Source organism: Budorcas taxicolor, chromosome 2 (genome assembly GCF_023091745.1).
Source record: "Budorcas taxicolor isolate Tak-1 chromosome 2, Takin1.1, whole genome shotgun sequence".
Classification (NCBI taxonomy): Eukaryota; Metazoa; Chordata; class Mammalia; order Artiodactyla; family Bovidae; genus Budorcas; species Budorcas taxicolor.
The window spans coordinates 162666234-162683696 of record NC_068911.1 but is presented as its reverse complement, the minus strand read 5'-3'; the positions used below and the strand labels follow the sequence as shown (position 1 = coordinate 162683696).

At 42.5% G+C, this 17463-nt stretch overlaps 1 protein-coding gene across 1 annotated transcript in view; it reads right to left on the bottom strand.

Moving 5' to 3' along the window:
* Window positions 1-10544: 10544 nt before the first annotated feature.
* FBXO36 (F-box protein 36) overlaps window positions 10545-17463 on the bottom strand; it is a 100896-nt gene continuing 93977 nt past the window's right edge. Inside the window, exons 4-5 of the mRNA XM_052635912.1 lie at window positions 13138-13363; window positions 10545-10696 (exon numbers count right to left, since the gene is read on the bottom strand). Of these exons, the coding sequence (XP_052491872.1) occupies window positions 13175-13363 (189 nt within the window). The 3' untranslated portion in view covers window positions 10545-10696; window positions 13138-13174. The remainder of the gene's footprint in view (window positions 10697-13137; window positions 13364-17463) is intronic.

Genomic DNA, 17463 nt, shown 5'->3' with positions numbered 1-17463 from the left:
AATATTTTTCTGAGTTTCTCTTACCCAGTAAATAAAGTAGAAAACTAATTGCTGATTGATGTGTAAAGCTGGTTGTTTAAACCATTTGTAAAGCATGTTACTAATCCTAAATATAAGACTATCATGTTGTGAGGATAATAAACAAAAGGCCCTTGGTCCAAACGTCTGTGCACTTGACATTGGAGTAGTGGTAACAAATAGCCCTTCTCCAGTGCCTCTTGGTGTGCTCTGGACAATTCATTTGCCTGAGCTCAGCACAGTTTTTAAAATAGTTCTCTTGATTGATTTCATACAGAAGATAACTATGATTCATGACATTGAATAATGCTCTTCCTTTATCGGAGATCTCTATTTTTCTAAGCCAAACATTTTTCAGACTGCAAAATGTTCTTCCGAGAATCATTTTGAAATTTCTGGCTGCCTTACTTGTTTACACATATTTTAGAACTATTTAAATTTTCACTCACGATTTGCTTATCACACTCACACAAATATTTTAATATCATTGCCAGTGTCTCGGGTCAAATTTATCTAAAGTGAGTACAGACCATTCTCAATTATCCTTGATGATTAGACAGGAGTGGTACTAGTAACTGGAGTCACAGAATGTTACCCCAGCCTAATTTTAGCCAGCTGTTTCAGTCTTTTACTCCACCAAACCCTTCAGAGCTGTTAACAAGTGATTACATGCACACATTTCCTTTTTGTTTCATCTCCATTATTTCCTGCTCTAATGTCTAGTGGGAGGGGTTGTGTAATGAAAGGGACCACCAAAATAACAATAATAATAAAAGGCAGCTAGTGGAAAGGAGGAACAAAAGCATGGCTAATACACTCACAATATTACCGCCACTGATTCGAGAATTGCCTGTAAATTATGATAGATAATAAATTGCATGTCATACTCCATTTGGTCCAACACGACCTGTTTGTTATCGTGACAGCTTTGGTTGCTATGAAAGGATCCTGCTCTCTGTTTTTGATAAAGGTAATCTTCAATGCTGACACAGTGTTTTTTCTCTCTCAATATATATTTACCATTAATTTAGGATGATTCAATTGAAAATCATGTTGTGGGTTTTAAAACTGATGACATTGCTTCCTTACTTTCATTTACTGACACGATCAAATTAACAAGCTGTTGTTTAGTCACTCAGTCGTGTCTGACTCCTTGTGACCCCATGGACTGCAGCATACCAGGTTTCCCTGTCCTTCACGATCTCCCTGAGTTTGCTCAAATTCATGTCCATTGTGTCGATGATGCCATCCAACCATCTCATCCTCTGTCATCCCTTCTCCTCTTGCCCTCAATCTTTCCCAGCATCAGGATATTTTCCAATGAATTGGCTCTTCACATCAGGTGGCCAAAGTATTGGAGCTTCAGCTTCAGCATCAGCCCTTCCAATAAATGTTCAGGATTGATTTCCTTTAGGATTGACTGATTGATCTCCTTGCAGTCCAGGGGACTCTCAAGAGTCTTCTCCAGGCAGTTACATATTTGGAATGGTGCTAAATAGCCAGTGTCAATGTTTGCACTGTTAGTTGTGCATCACAAAATACAAACTTTTTATCCGATGGTCCAGCTTTGGTTAAATATCCAAGTTAGACCTTCTCATGTTCAGTCCATCCAGTTGTTTGTTGATTTACTGTATTTATGGAAGTGATGATTTCTTCCAAATCAAGTCCTCATTTTACAAAAACAAAGTAAATCTTACTTGCAATATTCATGTTGCCAACAGAAAAAAAGAGAATGCTTGTAAAGAATTACAGCAAGTACATTAATATATCCTGTTTAAAATATTATTTACAGTTCTTTGAAGATATTATAGTTGATTGTAATGTTATATGCTTTATAGGTTTTCCCTCATGTATCCAAATAATTTTATTTACATATAACTAAATAAATTTTGTCCACTTTAAAGTTGGTCAGTGAGTTTCTGTACAAAATCTTTATTTTCTGGGTTTTAAGAGGAAAATTCCTAAGTGTTGATTATCAGTTCGGTTCTTTCCCTGGAAAAGAGTTTTTCTCTAGGTGTGGTTACCAAACCTGCTTCCCAAGTGGCACAGTGGTAAAGAATCCACTTGCCAATGCAGGAGACACAGGAGATGTGGCTTTGATCTCTGGGTGGGGAAAATCCCCTGGGGTAGGAAATGGCGACTCATTTCAGTATTCTTGCCTGAAAAATCCCTTGGACAGAGAAGCCTAGGGGGGCTACATGCAGTTGCAGAGTCAGACATGACTGAGTGACTGAGCATGCATGCATGCATGGTTACCAAACCACCTGGAGAAAATTACCTAACATTAATTGTTAGAAGGGCCAGCTTTAGCTACAAAATTTAAAAGGTTAAAAACTTTTTAACTGAGCAACTACATTTCTAAAATTTGTTGTACATGAACAAAGACAAATGAATAAGGGTTGTTTGATTTATTGTTTGCTATATAAAAGACTGGATATAATTTAAATGTCCATCAGTGGGAAGTGCTTAATAAAGTATGGTATTTATGCAAATATTACAAAAAAAGAGACAGATCCATTATAAAATTAGAAAACAGTATTCAAGATATATTGCTAAGAGGAAAAAATCAAGATGTCTAATGTACTCCCAATTACATTTTTACTAACTATAAAAAAGGTGATTCGTGTCTTGTGTGTGTGCATATATATATACACATATATACATATATATATATATATACATATATACATATATATAGAGAGAGAACATTTCTGGAAGGAAACACAAAAAAAACATTAACAGTGTTTAGCTCTAGGGAGGAATAAGTTTGGGTTCTGGGGTGGGACTGACATTTTCCCTTATACACAGGATGTTTTTCCAATTCAAAACTTGTGTCCAGACTTTTTTTTTCGTGTTTCATCTATTTATTTATTTTTAGGCCACAAGGCATGTAGGATCTTTAGATTTCCAACCAGGGGTCAAGCCCACACTCCCTGCATTGGAAGCATGGAGTCTTAACAACTGAACTGCCAGGGAAGTCCCAAAAATTGTTTCAAATGCAGGTTCCTGGAGCTACATAAAAACCTAGTGGATTGGAATCTTGGGGATTGGGCAATAAATCTTCCTTGTAGATAAGCTTATCAGTTGATTCTTGTTGTTGTTGACAGTTGCTTAGTTGTGTCTGACTCGTTGTGACCCCATGGACTGCAGCACTCCAAGCCTTCCTGTCCTTCACCATCTCCCAGAGCTTGCTCAAATTCATGTCCATTGAGTTGGTGATATCATCCAACCATCTCGTCCTCTGTCGTCCCCTTCTCCTCCTACCTTCAATCTTTCCCAGCATCAGGGTCTTTTCAAATGAGTCAGCTCTTTGCATCAGGTGGCCAAAGTACTGGAGCTTCAGCTTCAGTATCAGTCCTTCCAATGAATATTCAGGATTGATTTCCTTTAGGATTGACTGGTTGGTCTCCTTGCAGTCCAAGGGACTCTCAAAAGAGTTTTCTCCAACACCACAATTCAAAAGCATCCGTTTTTTTCAGTGCTCAGCCTTCTTTATAGTCCAACTCTCACATCCATACATGACTACTGGAAAAACCATAGCTTTGACTACACAGACCTTTGTGAGCAATGTAATGTCTCTGCTTTTTAATATGTTGCCTAGGTTTGTCATAGCTTTTCTTCCAAGAATCAAGAATCTTTTAATTTCATGGCTGTAATCACCATCTACACTGATTATGGAGCCCAAGAAAATAAAGTCTGACCCTGTTTCCATTGTTTCTCCATCTATTTGCCACGAAGTGATGGGACCAGATGCCATGGTCTTAGTTTTCTGAATGTTGAATTTTAAGCCAGCTTTTTCATGCTTTTTCACTTTCATCAAGAGGCTCTTTAGTTCCTCTTCACTTTCTGCCATTAGGGTGGTATCATCTGCATTTCTGAGGTTATTGATATTTCTCCTGGCAATCTTGATTCCAGCTTCTGCTTCATCCAGCCCAGCGTTTCTCATGATGCACATAAGTTAAATAAGCAGGGTGACAATATACAGCCTTGATGTACTCCTTTCCAATTTGGAACCAGTCCATTGTTTCATGTCTGGTTCTAACTGTTGCCTCTTGACCTGCATACAGGTTTCTCAGGAGGCAGGTAAAGTGCTTCCGTCTCTTTAAGAATCTTCCAGAGTGTGTTGTGACCCATGCAGTCAAAGGCTTTAGCCTAGTCAATGAAGAATAAATTGATGTTTTTCTGGAATTCTCTTGTTTTTCTTCTGTGATCCAACGAATATTGACAGTTTGATCTCTGGTTCCTTTGCTGTTTCTAAATCCAGCTTGAACATTTGGAAGTTCTTGGTTCACATACTATTGAAGCCTAGCTGGAGAATTTTGAGCATTACTTTGTTAACATGTGAAATGAATGCGATTGTGCAATCATTTGAACATTCTTTAGCATGGCCTTTCTTTGGGATGGGAATGAAAACTGACCTTTTCCAGTGCTGTATACACTGCTGAATTTTCCAGATTTTCTGGCATATTGAGTGCAGCACTTTCACAGCATCATCTTTTAGGATTTATAGCTCAGTTGGAATTCCATCAGCTCCACTAGCTTTGTTTGTAGTGATGCTTCCTAAGGCCTACTTGACTTTGCACTCTAGGGTGTCTGGCTCTAGGTGAGAGATCACACCATTGTGGTTATCTGGGTCATTCAAATCCTTTTTGTATAGTTCTTCTGTGTAATCTTGCCACCTCTTCTTAGTATCTTCTGCTTCTGTTACGTCCATACCATTTCTGTCTTTTATCGAGCCCATCTTTGCATGAAATGTTCCCTTGGTATCTCTAATTTTCTTGAAGAGATCTCTAGTCTTTCCCATTCTATTGTTTTCCTCTATTTCTTTGCATTGATCACTGAGGAAGGCTTTCTTATCTCTCCTTGCTATTTTTTGGAATTCTGCATTCAGGTGAGTATATCTTTCATTTTTTCCTTTGCCTGTAGCTTCTCTGGGCTTCCCTGGTGGCTCAGACTGTAAAGCGTCTGCCTGCAATGCGGGAGAATTGGGTTCAATCCCTGGATCGGGAAGATCCCCTGGAGAAGGAAATGGCAACCCACTCCAGTACTCTCACCTGGAAAATTTCATGGACTGAGGAGCCTGGTAGGCTACAGTCCACAGGGTCGCAAAGAGTTGGACACGACTGAGCGACTTCACTTTCTTTCTTTCTCTTCTTTTCTCAGCTATTTTTAAGGTCCCTTCAGACAGCTATTTTGCCTTTTTGCATTTCTTTTTCTTGATGATGGTCTTGATCACTGCTTCCTGTACAGTGTTACAAACCTCTGTCCATAGTTCTTCAGGCACTCTATCAGATCTAATCCCTTGAATCTGTCACTTCCACTGTATAATTGTAAGGGATTTGATTTTGGTCATACTTGAATGGTCTAGTGGTTTTCCCTACTTTCTCCAATTTAAGTCTGAATTTTGCAATAAGGAGTTCATGATCTGAGCCAGTCAGCTCCCAGTCTTATTTTTGCTGACTGTATAGAGCTTCTCCATCTTCAGCTGCAAAGAATATAACCAATCTGATTATGGTATTGGCCATCTGGTAATATCCATATGTAGAGTCATCTCTTGTTTTGTTGGAAGAGGGAGTTTGCTATGACCAGTGGGTTCTCTTGGCAGAATTCTGTTAGCCTTTGTCCTGCTTCATTTTGTACTAAAAGGCCAAGTGAAAAAAGTGAAAGTTGCTCAGTCGTGTCTGATTCTTTGGGAACCCATGGACTCTAGTGTCCATGGAATTCTCCAGGCCAGAATACTGGAGTGGGTAACCATTCCCTTCTCCAGGGGATCTTCCCAACCCAGGGATCAAACTCAGGTCTCCCACATTACAAGTGGATTCTTTAGCAGTTGAGCCACCAGGGAAGACCAAACTTCCCTGTTACTCCAGGTATCTCTTGACTTCCTACCTTTGCATTCCAGCTCCTTTATGGTCACTAAAATTGGAGACCAGCTTTCAGTATATTTAAGAGTAACACATTCCAGGGACTTCCCTGCTGGTCCAGTGGTTAAGACCCCATGCTTCCACTTCAGGGGCTGTGAGTTTGATCCCTGGTCAGGAAACTAAGATCCTGCATGCCCTTCGGCACAACCAAAATATAAAGCATTCCAGCCAGTTTGAAAAAGCAACAGTGAGTTTATTAGCATGTTTTTTTTCCTTTTGTTAAGTCACTACCAGTGTAACACTTTGATAAAGAGAAACTTGTGAGTTATTGTATTTTAACAAATTAAAAATAATTTTGTTTTCCTGTTACAAAAGTATTATGTTACATGTTCATTGATATACTGAATTTGATAAGCACATAAGTATGTATTAGCATACTGAAAATAGAATAAAAATAAGCAACAAGAAGAAAAAAATTTTTATGTAATTCCAATACTCTGATATAGACATTGCGATATCTTTTATATCTTCTTACTCTTTGGGTGTTTCACAAAAATCACTTTTATACTTTATAATTAAATGTTATTATAAAGCAAATTATAATGTGTTCTTGGCATGAACACTGTGTCAGTGACATCTCTCTGTATCAGTTGATATGCATCCTCAGTCCAGTGGTCTCAACCAGCTTTTTCACTCCAGCACAACTGAGGGATTAAACATAGTTTTGATAATGGTGTTCTGTCAACTGTTTTTTAAAGGGCAAGGAGATGGGGCAGCAAGGAGGGAGAAAAAATGGTCAATTTATGTCCAAATAAATTCCATGTGACAAATACCTATCTGCAATATCACTTTTAATGATTGTATAAATTATAATGTTTTAAAACCAAACTTCCCTGGCAGCTCAGTGGTAAAGAGTCCACCTGTCAATGCAGGAGACACAGATTCGATCCCTGATCCAGGAGGATCCCCCATGCCATGGAGCAGGTAAACCCGTGTGCCACAACTACTGAGCTTGCACTGTAGAGCCCACGAGCCACAGCTGCTGAAGCCCATGCTAGAGGCTACACTCTGCACGAGAGAGGCCGCTACAGTGAGAAGCCACTACAGTGAGAGGCCTGTGCGCTGCAGCTAGGGAGTAAGCCCCTGCTCAACACAACTAGGGAAACTCCAAGCAAAGCAATGAAGTCCAGCCAATGAAGAATGACCAAAAAATAAATAAATCTTAAAAAAAAAAACAACAACCAAATTCCTGATTGTTGACTACTTAGGGTGTTTCTGATTTTTAACCATAATGTGTAATGTGGTGATAAATACTTCTGTCAACCTTCAATCGATTTCAAGTGCTCATCCTAACTCCCTTGCTTTGATTATTTCCTTCTTTCAGGATGAAATTCTGGTCAATTACTATCCATGGAGCATTCCTAGTACATAGTATTTTTATTCCACTGTGTGGCTCCATAGTTCCTTTCCACTCAACAGATGTAAACTGGGCTCCTAATAGAACAAGGCCAGCTCATGCAAAGTGCTTTCCTGCATGCAAAGGAAGCTACTGTTGCTAAAAGTGACAATTTGATAAGGAAGCTAAGGGAAATTAGACTGGTGACCTGCTTAAATGAAATTGTAATTAATAGTGTAAAATACATAGAGGCTCAGGAAAACAACTGAAGAACCATCCCTAGGTATGTCTACTTGTCAAATGAAAGACACAGACTACAAATCCTAGACTTAGAGTTCTCAAACTCTTGGGTCTCAGGTCCCCAATGAAGTCCCAAAGATCTTCTGTTTTCATAGGCTATATATTGTTGATATTTACCATATTAGGAAAAAAAACTAAGAAAATTAAAAAATATTTGTTATTACTTCATTCTAAAATAACAGTGAACTCACATTCATATAAAACATTTTTTGAAAGTAACCATATTTCCCCCCCAAAAATTTTAGTAAGAGTAGTGACATTGTTTTACATTTTTGCAAATTTCTTTAATATTTGGATTAATAAAAGACAGTTGGGGGTTCTCATGTTTGAGAACAGATAGGGTTCTCATGTTTGTTTCTGCATTCAATCTGTTACCTCACACTTTTTTTAAAAACCTCCCCAGAAAGCTAGAAGAATTTGGGTCTTTTAAGCATGAGCTGCCTGTATTCCTTTCTTGCACCTTGCAAATAAATACTGTATTTTCCTTCACCACAACCAGGTATCAGTAGATTGGCTTTGCTGCTCTGTCAGACTCAAGTTTGATTCGGTAACAATTTTGTCACACAGGATATTCAAAAAGATGTGAAATCAAGAGTAAAGATTTCATAAAAGTGATTCATTTTTACTGTTTCATCAAGGATGTCCTTAAGAGAACCTTATTTGACTACAAGCATGCCAATGAGAAATACAGTGACTTCTGGTACACTGGAGGGGCCCTGCTCCGACTTGTGCCAAGGCCCTAACAGCAGCCACCATTGCCCTGCATCGTCAGTGCAAACCTCAACACAGTGACTCCAGGACCAACCATGAGACTGAATGAAGTTATTCAGTATTTGGAACGTCTCAGCACCCCTCGTGTTTGCTTCTAAGCATTCACATAAAAGATCTTTGTCTAGTTGGTGTAACAGTGGATGAACACAAGCAAAATGGCGAGTCTGGACACATCCGTTGATTTGCCCGTTTGTGAGACAAAAGTACCATTCTGCAGAGAAGGTATTAACTCAGCCTTCCTGTTTGCAGCTTCATCTTTGAGTTCACAAGCTCCTGTATGATATAAAGTGGCGCCGCTGTGATGTCTTCTACCGACTCTCTGGCCAGCCAGCAGTCAGCAGTGGCAGCTCGCAGGCTCACCTGCCTTTCTGCCAGAGGAACTTTCCGTGATGGCACACACTGCGCAAGTTGCCTGCCTGCAGGGCACTCCAGTGGCTTTGCCTTCCTGGGTTGAAAAGCTATAATGAACAATTTTTGGCATTTAATGAACTCATCACATCTGCATTTAAAATATTCAATTCCTTTTTCTTTAGACTCTGAATGATTTCTCTTAACATGATGTCACAACTTATGAGGTAACACCAAGGTAAAATTTTAACATTGTAAAGCCAAGGAATAGGTAGCTTTTAAGTCATATTTTGTTTCAAATCTATACTTTTTTCAGTAGATTTTAGATTCATCTTTTCCAGCATCTTTGCAATTAGATGGTACAGCTGTGAACCAAGGAAACAAGATTTCTAATCTCCCTTAAAGTTAATGATCCATGCTTAAATATAACAATAAATGGAGTGTGACTTAAACATAACACTGAATGGAGGGTTATAAAGCCAAAATGTTGGGGGAACAGTGGGGGAGAAAAGGCTGATGTTGAATTGCAAAGACGGAAGCAGCAGCATTTGGCATCAGGAAAGGGAAACTGAGTCAGGGCAGAGAGCAGATCACTGGCAATGCATTAAAGGTGCCATAAAGGAACTGTGTGGACCTCCAGCAGTCAAAGCAGGATTGGCCTGAGGGTCTCAAACTGGCACTGGGGAGCCTTTTCCAATGTCAGGTAAAGTGGGAAGAGGTGCGAGTTCTTGGGAAGGCCTGGTCTTTGGTGAAGGAAAGTAGCAGGAAGAAGAGAGGACTGAATTTAGGAAGGTACCAGTAAGACATGTTCCACTCTGTAACTCAGTCCTTTACCTGGTTTGCTCTTAGAGCATGCGAGGGCCTTGAAGAAGAATATGCTTATTATTATTTAAGTAAATGTATAGTAGTATGCTTGCTTCCCAGGTGGCGCAGTGGTAAAGAATCTACCTGCCAATGCAGGAGACACAGGAGACATGGGTTTAATCCCTGGGTTGGGAAGATCCCTTGGAGGAGGGGAAAATAGCAAGCCACTCCAGTATTCTTGCCTGGGAAATCCCATGGACAGAGGAGCCTGGTGGGCTACAGTCCATGGGGTCGCACAGAGTCAGACACGACTGAGCAACTGAACACGCACACATGCACGTATAATAGTATGCTTGTGGGAAGGTGGGCAATGATCTAGTTCATCAAAGGCTTGGAACAGGGACTTCCCTGGTGCCACAGTGGATAAGAATGCATCTGCCAGTGCAGGCGACACGGGTTCCATCCCTGGTCCAGGAAGGTTTGACATGTTATGGAGCAGCTAAGCCCGTCTGCCCCAACTGCTGGAGCCTGCTCACTCTAGGGCCCGTGAACCAAACTCCTGAGCCTGTGCGCCTAGAGCCTGTGCTCCCCAACAAGAGAAGCCCCTGAACAGAACCTCTGCAATGAGAAGCCTGTGCACTGCAACTAGACAGTAACACCTGCTCACCTGGAGAAAAGCCCACGCAAAGATCCAGCAAAGCCAAAAAGAAATACAATTATTTCTTTTTTAATTGCAGATTCCATATAATCAAAGTTTAATGCATGTAATATACTAACCTCTTCAAGAATAAAAAGCAGTACTAGAAGTTGACATGGAATAAAATATACATATTTCTTTAGTCTATAAATATTCACATATGCAACTGTTAATAAATTATTTTTATAACACTAAACATATGAGTCACTGAAGAATATCAGCATTTTACTTTTACAGTTACAATGGTGAGTGATAGCCAGGCAGAAGCACTTTTGAGTGAAAAGATGAAAAAAGACAAAAGTATAAACTGCTGTGACATTTCACTCTGAAACGATGTGCCATGAACGAAGCAGATTTATCCGTCCACATTAAAACTGTCAGCAGAGGCGGAGAGGCAAAATCACCATTGCCTCCCCATGGAGGCGGAAGAGAGGGGCAGAATGATTGACCACTGAGGTTGCTGGTGTCTTACAGGATTTTAGGTTGATGATACGGTCCCTATTTTGGTAAAAATAATTTCAATTAGGTAATAAGGCAGTGAAATTATGAGGGCAAATAATTATTAAAATCAGCTAATAACCTATGTTGTTTAACTATTAATGATAGCCAACATACAATAATTCATTTTTAATTATTTCATTTTTAGCATCTATTTTTATCTTATAACCTTTGATATAGATAGCAAGTTTTTAAACAGCCATATTTGTGTTCTTATTAATGCAGGTTGAATCTAGCTTATTAGGCACGCCCATAAGCTTTCAGAACTCAGTTGATAAAACATTACACGTGAAATTTTTAAGCTGTTGACACTTTGCATCAAGGTCACAAATGGGCTGTAAGTTGATATTTACACAGTTCTGTTGACTTGCCACAGGGTACGTGCACACAGTTGCTATACACACGTGGTATTAACCTGTCACTGAAAACCTGCCCGGGAGTGAAGTCTGGAACTTCCAAGTGAAGCAAAGCAGCAGGAGCCACACAGAGGCACGAGCCCTCTGCCTGCCTGCCAGCCACCCTGCCTCGTTCCTGGGCAGGACCGGAGGCCTGGGTCTCTCGCCAATGAAGTCTTTGCTCTGTGCTTGGACTAAATCCAGACGCCACTTTGACAGACGCTTCATCTGCCAGGAAGCAGACTGCGTTTGATTTCACAGACATCCCTGGAAACCCAAGACTGAGTGTTAAGGGCACGTGGATGAGGGTTAAAATCTGATCTGGTAGGAATCCAGGTTTAGTAAAACAGGAAACAAGAATCTGTCGCCAAGCCATGGCTATGGAGCTGTTCCCGAGGAGTGAGGTGTCGAGAAAAGCCAGAGCCCACCTCTGGCTCCCATTTAGGATGTCCCCGGGCATCACAGGAAGGTCCTCTGGCCTGGGGAGGGGGCTGTATTTTTTCTAGGTAGCAAAGTGGAGATTGCGGGCAAGAAGCACTGATAAGGTTGATAAGGTGACGGGAGGCTGAGAGCTACTTTGTTCTGTACCCTGAAAGGAGTCATGAGACTATTTGCTGTATGGGTACTTACTTGGTATGAGCTCTCGGGAAGAAAACAATTGTTAAAATAACCCATCTCAGGGAGGTAGAATTTTCCTCCCTGCAAACTGTACTGCTTTTGCCCCTCTGCCAACTTAACAGAATACAAACTGTGCTTGGGTTTTCAACCTCCATTACCACAGCCTGTGTTTGTGTGTGTGTGTGTGTTTTCGTTAAATACTTATTTCTTCGGGTCTCTGTTGTGTCCTAAGGGATCTTTCTTTGTGGCTAGCTCCCTGGCATGTGGGATCTTAGTTCCCCGACCAGGAATCAAACTCATGTCCCCTGCACTGCGGGATGGATTCTTAACCACTGGACCGCCAGGGAAGTCCCAGCCTGTGTTCCTAAAACTCCCTGTTATACTCACACATGGAATCTAAAAAACACAACAAACTGGTGAATATTACCAAAAGAAGAAGCAGACTCACAGGTCTAGAGAAGAAACTAGTGGTCACCAGTGGGAGGCAGGAAGGGGAGGGGCAACATAGCTGTGGGAGAGTTGACAGTACTAACTGCTGGGAAAAGATAAGCTCAAGGATGTATTGTACAACATGGGGAATACAGCCAATATTTGGCAATAACTATAAGTGGAAAGTAACCTCTAAAAATCTGTATAAAATATTTTAATAAAAATAAAGATCAAATACCCTCCCCGCAAAAAAAAAAAAAATATCCCTGTTATGAAAGTGATGATACTCCAGATTCCTTGTAGGGAGCAGCATCTCTCTAAGAAATATCTACAGGTTTATTTGACAACATAAAGTCCTGGGAAGTTAAATTCTGCACCCAGTCTACAAGCAGAATGTCTAGGCTTCTCTCCAGCCACGTCCCAGGGGGCCAGGTCAGAGGCTGTCCACGTGGGGGACATGCCTGGCATCCCTGGTCCACAGAGTGGGGGCCCTGAATACCAACTTCGAGGAGCGGAGTTGGGGAGGCAGCTGCCCTCATGGGAGCACTCCCCCCTCCCACTCCGTGGCCCCTGTCCCCTCACGGCTCCCTGTGGGCACACTCAGCCACCTACTCTACTCATGGGTGAACTCAGATGACACAACACCAGGAAAAACTCCAAAAGCCCACTTCCCCCTTTCCAATGCCTAGATAAAATACATCTGAAATAAACACCTGCCAATAATCATTTATTGTTTCCATACAGCAGAAGCCTCTTTTCTAATGTGGTGGCAGGACATGGGGGCCTCCTGTCCTGCAGCCCCCCACCCCCGAGTGGTGCCAGGGTCATGACCTGACCCTCCCTGACCTGTAGCCGAGACTGTGGTTCAGGCAAAAGGCCTGGCAGAGGCAGGCGTGGTGCTGCGCGTGTGTGCAAATACGCTATGACTCCTTGAATCAGCAAGGCCTTAGCGCTTAAGGGATGGCAGCGGAAGAGGTCTGACACAGAAGGAAAACACACCGTGCCTCTTACTCCCCAGCAGCGGGAACGTGTGCGTCTAGAGCTGACTGCTTCGCTGGCTTCCCTGCCGCTGCTTCCTCTTGCGGAGGTGCCGCTGGAGCTGCAGCTTGTTGGTGAAGTACATCCGTCTCCAGCCCATGTCCTGGGCCAGGGCTCGCATGTCGGGAGTGATGTGGTCACAGGAGCTCCGGACGATCTGCTCCCACAGTTCCTCGGACATGCACAACTGTGGGTAGAAGTCAGAGGGCGGTGACATCACACGCAGGTTAAGGGAAAGTCATTCACTCACTCACTCAACATCGCTGTGCAACTCCTGCTGCCCGTGAGACCTGGGAGGAAACACCGCGGATGCACGGAGAGGTGCAAGCCATAGTTCCAGTTCCTGAAATTTCCTCTGTGGGGAGAGAGGCAAGCACCCAAGTATCTAAAGGACTGAGCAATACTCAATTAAGGGAGTAAACTGAGTCCTGATCTCATTTGAGATGCAAAATGCCAGCTAGTTATAAATAGTGCCCATACAACATAACATAGTTTATGCAGATAGCCTGGTAGGGTGAATTTCCGATTAGCCACATAGCAGAGGCTGACAATGTGTGGTTGACCCTTCACCTAGGGCTGCAGGAGCATTGCTAACTTCTGCTCAGGTGCCCTCATGTTAAACCCTGGCTTAAGTCACCTCTGGCTTCCCAGGTGGCTCAGTGGTCAAGAATCTGCCTGCCACACAGGAGAGCCGTGGGTTCGATCCCTAGGTCGGGAAGGTCCCCTGGAGTAGGAAATGGCAACCCACTCCAGTATTCTTGCCTGGGAAATCCCATGGATGGAAAAACCTGGAGGGTTACAGTCCGTAGGGTCACAAAAGAGGCGCACAGGACTTCATGACTAAACATGAACAGATAAGTCACCTCTCCCCCAGGGCTGTTCAGCGGACACCTTAGCTCACTGCGGGCTGCTCAGTAGTGAACCACATCGAAACCGACAAGCAGCCCTTGGAGACTGCCAACCAGCACACCTAAAATTTACACACTCCTGGGCCCAGGGTCCTGTCCACAAGTTTCTCTCCAAGTCCTTTGCATGCTTGACATCACACCATGCAGCAGAGTGGCCTGAAAGATTCAGTCTGCTCCCTGAGCCTGTAGGCACAGGGCAAAGAGAGCTGTTCTCTGGAATACCGTCCCCGGGATGTCCTTCTGCTGTCTGGTCCTTTACCTGAGGCCAGGAGGTTAAGGACAGACAAGACCCCTCCAGCCTAGTATCTTCACAAGACCATTTTGCCCTCCCTCAAGCTCAAAGCTGCTACAGTTCAGCTTCCATTAACCAAAGATTTCCCACCAGGACTTTTCCAATTGCTACCATCATTTATGACAACGCTGTTCATCGGCCTCCTGCTACTAAACATTCTTACCATGGAGATTTTCTGACCCCTTGCTGCCATGCCCCCAAATCCTTCTTAAAGCTTCCATTACATTTATTATCTCTGACCTTAGCAATGGCCATGGTTTGTTTTTTGGTGCGTGTATGCAAGACCAGGAGCATTGAAAGATGCTCGGATTTTTGACGTTGCACAGTGATAACTCCAGCAACTCAAAATGTGCTTGAAGAAGGGTCCCATGTGGGCCCCAGGACACTTCCTGGCTCCATTCTTCCTGCGCCAACTGGACACTCAGGGGAGTTCGTAGCCAACCTGATTTCCCCTTTCTTGGGTTCCATCTAGTGGTCATCACATGTGACAATCCAGCAGTGGAAAGAATAGCAGGAGTTCCCTAGTCACCCAGTACTTAAGAATGTGTTTTCCAATGCCAGGGACTTGGGTTTGATACCTGGTTGGGGACCTAAGATCCCACATGCCGAGGGGCAACTGAGCCCGTGCACCATGACTACTGACCCCGTACGTGCTCCTCAGTCTGACTTCTAGGCTCTTCTCCACATATACCCTTCTTCTCCCATTTAAACATCCAAACAACCGTGGCAGCACAACATACTCCCCCTAGTCCTCCCACGGGGGAAAATGTGTCTGTTCTTTGCCTTCCACTCCTGCCACCCCATTCCTGCCAAATCCCAACAGTCACTGCAGACCTCTGGATGAGGCCTGTTCCTTCCAGTTAATCCCAGTTCATCTTTGTATCCTAGAATTATAAACTCAATGGGTACCGACTTGCCTACTTAAAATACTAGGCAAAAGGGAAAGAGGAAATACTGGTTTACATGCAAATGCATATATCACTGGGTGAGGAAGAAAATACAGGGAGCTACTGCAGTCCTGGATTCTGAAACTGGTCACCAGCAGGAGCTGTGTTTGTGATTTTCTCATTCTACTACCTGTTCCATCTTCCTTTTGTCCACAGCTTATTTAACTTATATGCAGAGCACATCATGAGAAACGCTGGACTGGAGGAAGCACAAGCTGGAATCAAGATTGCCAGGAGAAATATTAATAACCTCAGATATGCAGATGACATCACCCTTATGGCAGAAAGTGGAGAGGAACTAAAAAGCCTCTTGATGAAAGTGAAAGAGGAGAGTGAAAAAGTTGGCTTAAAGCTCAACATTCGGAAAACTAAGTTGGTCCCATCACTTCCGGGGAAATGTGGAAACAGTGTCAGACTTTATTCTTGGGGGCTCCAAAATCACTGCAGATGGTGACTGCAGCCATGAAATTAAAAGATGCTTACTCCTTGGAAGAAAAGTTACGACCAACCTAGATAGCATATCCAAAAGCAGAGACATTGCTTTGGCAACAAAGGTCTGTCTAGTCAAGGCTATGGTTTTTCCAGTGGTTATGTATGGATGTGAGAGTTGGACTATAAAGAAAGCTGAGCACCAAAGAATTGATGCTTTTGAACTGTGGTGTTGGAGAAGACTCTTGAGAGTCCCTTGAACTTCAAGGAGATCCAACCAGTCCATTCTGAAGGAGATCAGCCCTGGGTGTTCTTTGGAAGGACTGATGCTAAAGCTGAAACTCCAATACTTTGGCCACATCATGCAAAGAGTTGACTCATTGGAAAAGACTCTGATGATGGGAGGGATTGGGGGCAGGAGGAGAAGGGGACGACAGAGGATGAGATGGCTGGATGGCATCACTGACTCGACGGACATGAGTTTGAGTGAACTCCGGGAGATGGTGATGGACAGGGAGGCCCGGCGTGCTGTGATTCATGGGGTCACAAAAAGTCAGACACAACTGAGCAACTGAACTGAACTGAGTACCTGAACTGGTCAAGATTCTATACCTACTGATGTGATCCAAACCTTCTCCAATTCCTGCCAGGTGTGAACACTTCTTGATCTTATAGGTAGAAGATATTTTAGTTTTCTTAATTAGATTTTGCCATTGAATGTGCCAGTATTAGAAGGCATTTGCCAGAGGAAATCTCTGGTGGTCCAGTGGTTAGGACTCTGTATTTTCACTGCAGGGGCCATGGGTTTGATCCCTGGTGGAGGAACTAAGATCCTTGAAAACCATGTGGTGCAGCCCAATTAAAAAAAAAAAAAAAAAATATATATATATATATATATAGAAACAAAAAACTCAGCTCATGTGCATGGATGGTCTGAGTCCTAGAAATACTTCTCTGTAATTCTCTTGTGAACCAGCAAGTCTGTTTTTCTCTGGTAAATAGGATTAATCACCTGAGTCAATATAGTAATGCTCATTTGGGTAGTTTTTTCTTTTTTTTTTTTTTTTGCCTGTTTGTCCAGTGGCATTAGGAGCCCCAGATAGACTGGGAACACTTTCAATTTCTAGTTTGGTGGAATCATTCTTGTTCTTTACGTGAATGTATTGCTTCTTTGACCATCAACATTTCTAGCCTAGTAGCAGCCAAAGCTGTGAAGAAGAAAGCAACATTTTTTTTCACATTGGTGATTAGGTGTGACTCCGAGAGAGGGTTCTCCCACGCCCATCCTTCGGTTGTAGCTACAGAAGAAAGAGGACCACACTCCACTCCCTGACTGGGAGCATGTATTACATCCTGTCAGACTGCGCACCAACCTTCCAAAGTGTTGTCTGTTAGCTGATGAGATAAGGGAGTAAGTGCCTCCAAAAAGCCATTCCCTCATTCCCTGACAACAACTATTTCTAGATAGTGGAGTGTATGCTAAGAGTGGGAAATTTTGTACTCATTATCTTATGGATTTATATCTGTTTATTTAATAAGTGAATTTATTTATTTCAGAAAAAAAATCATCTAAAGCAATCTTGTGTGGGCTACCATGATGGAAAAATAAGACATTCGGTCAATTTATACACGATGCTGCTGAAGTGTGTGGGCTACCATGATGGAAAAATAAGGCATTCGGTCAATTTATACACGATGTTGCCGAAGGAGC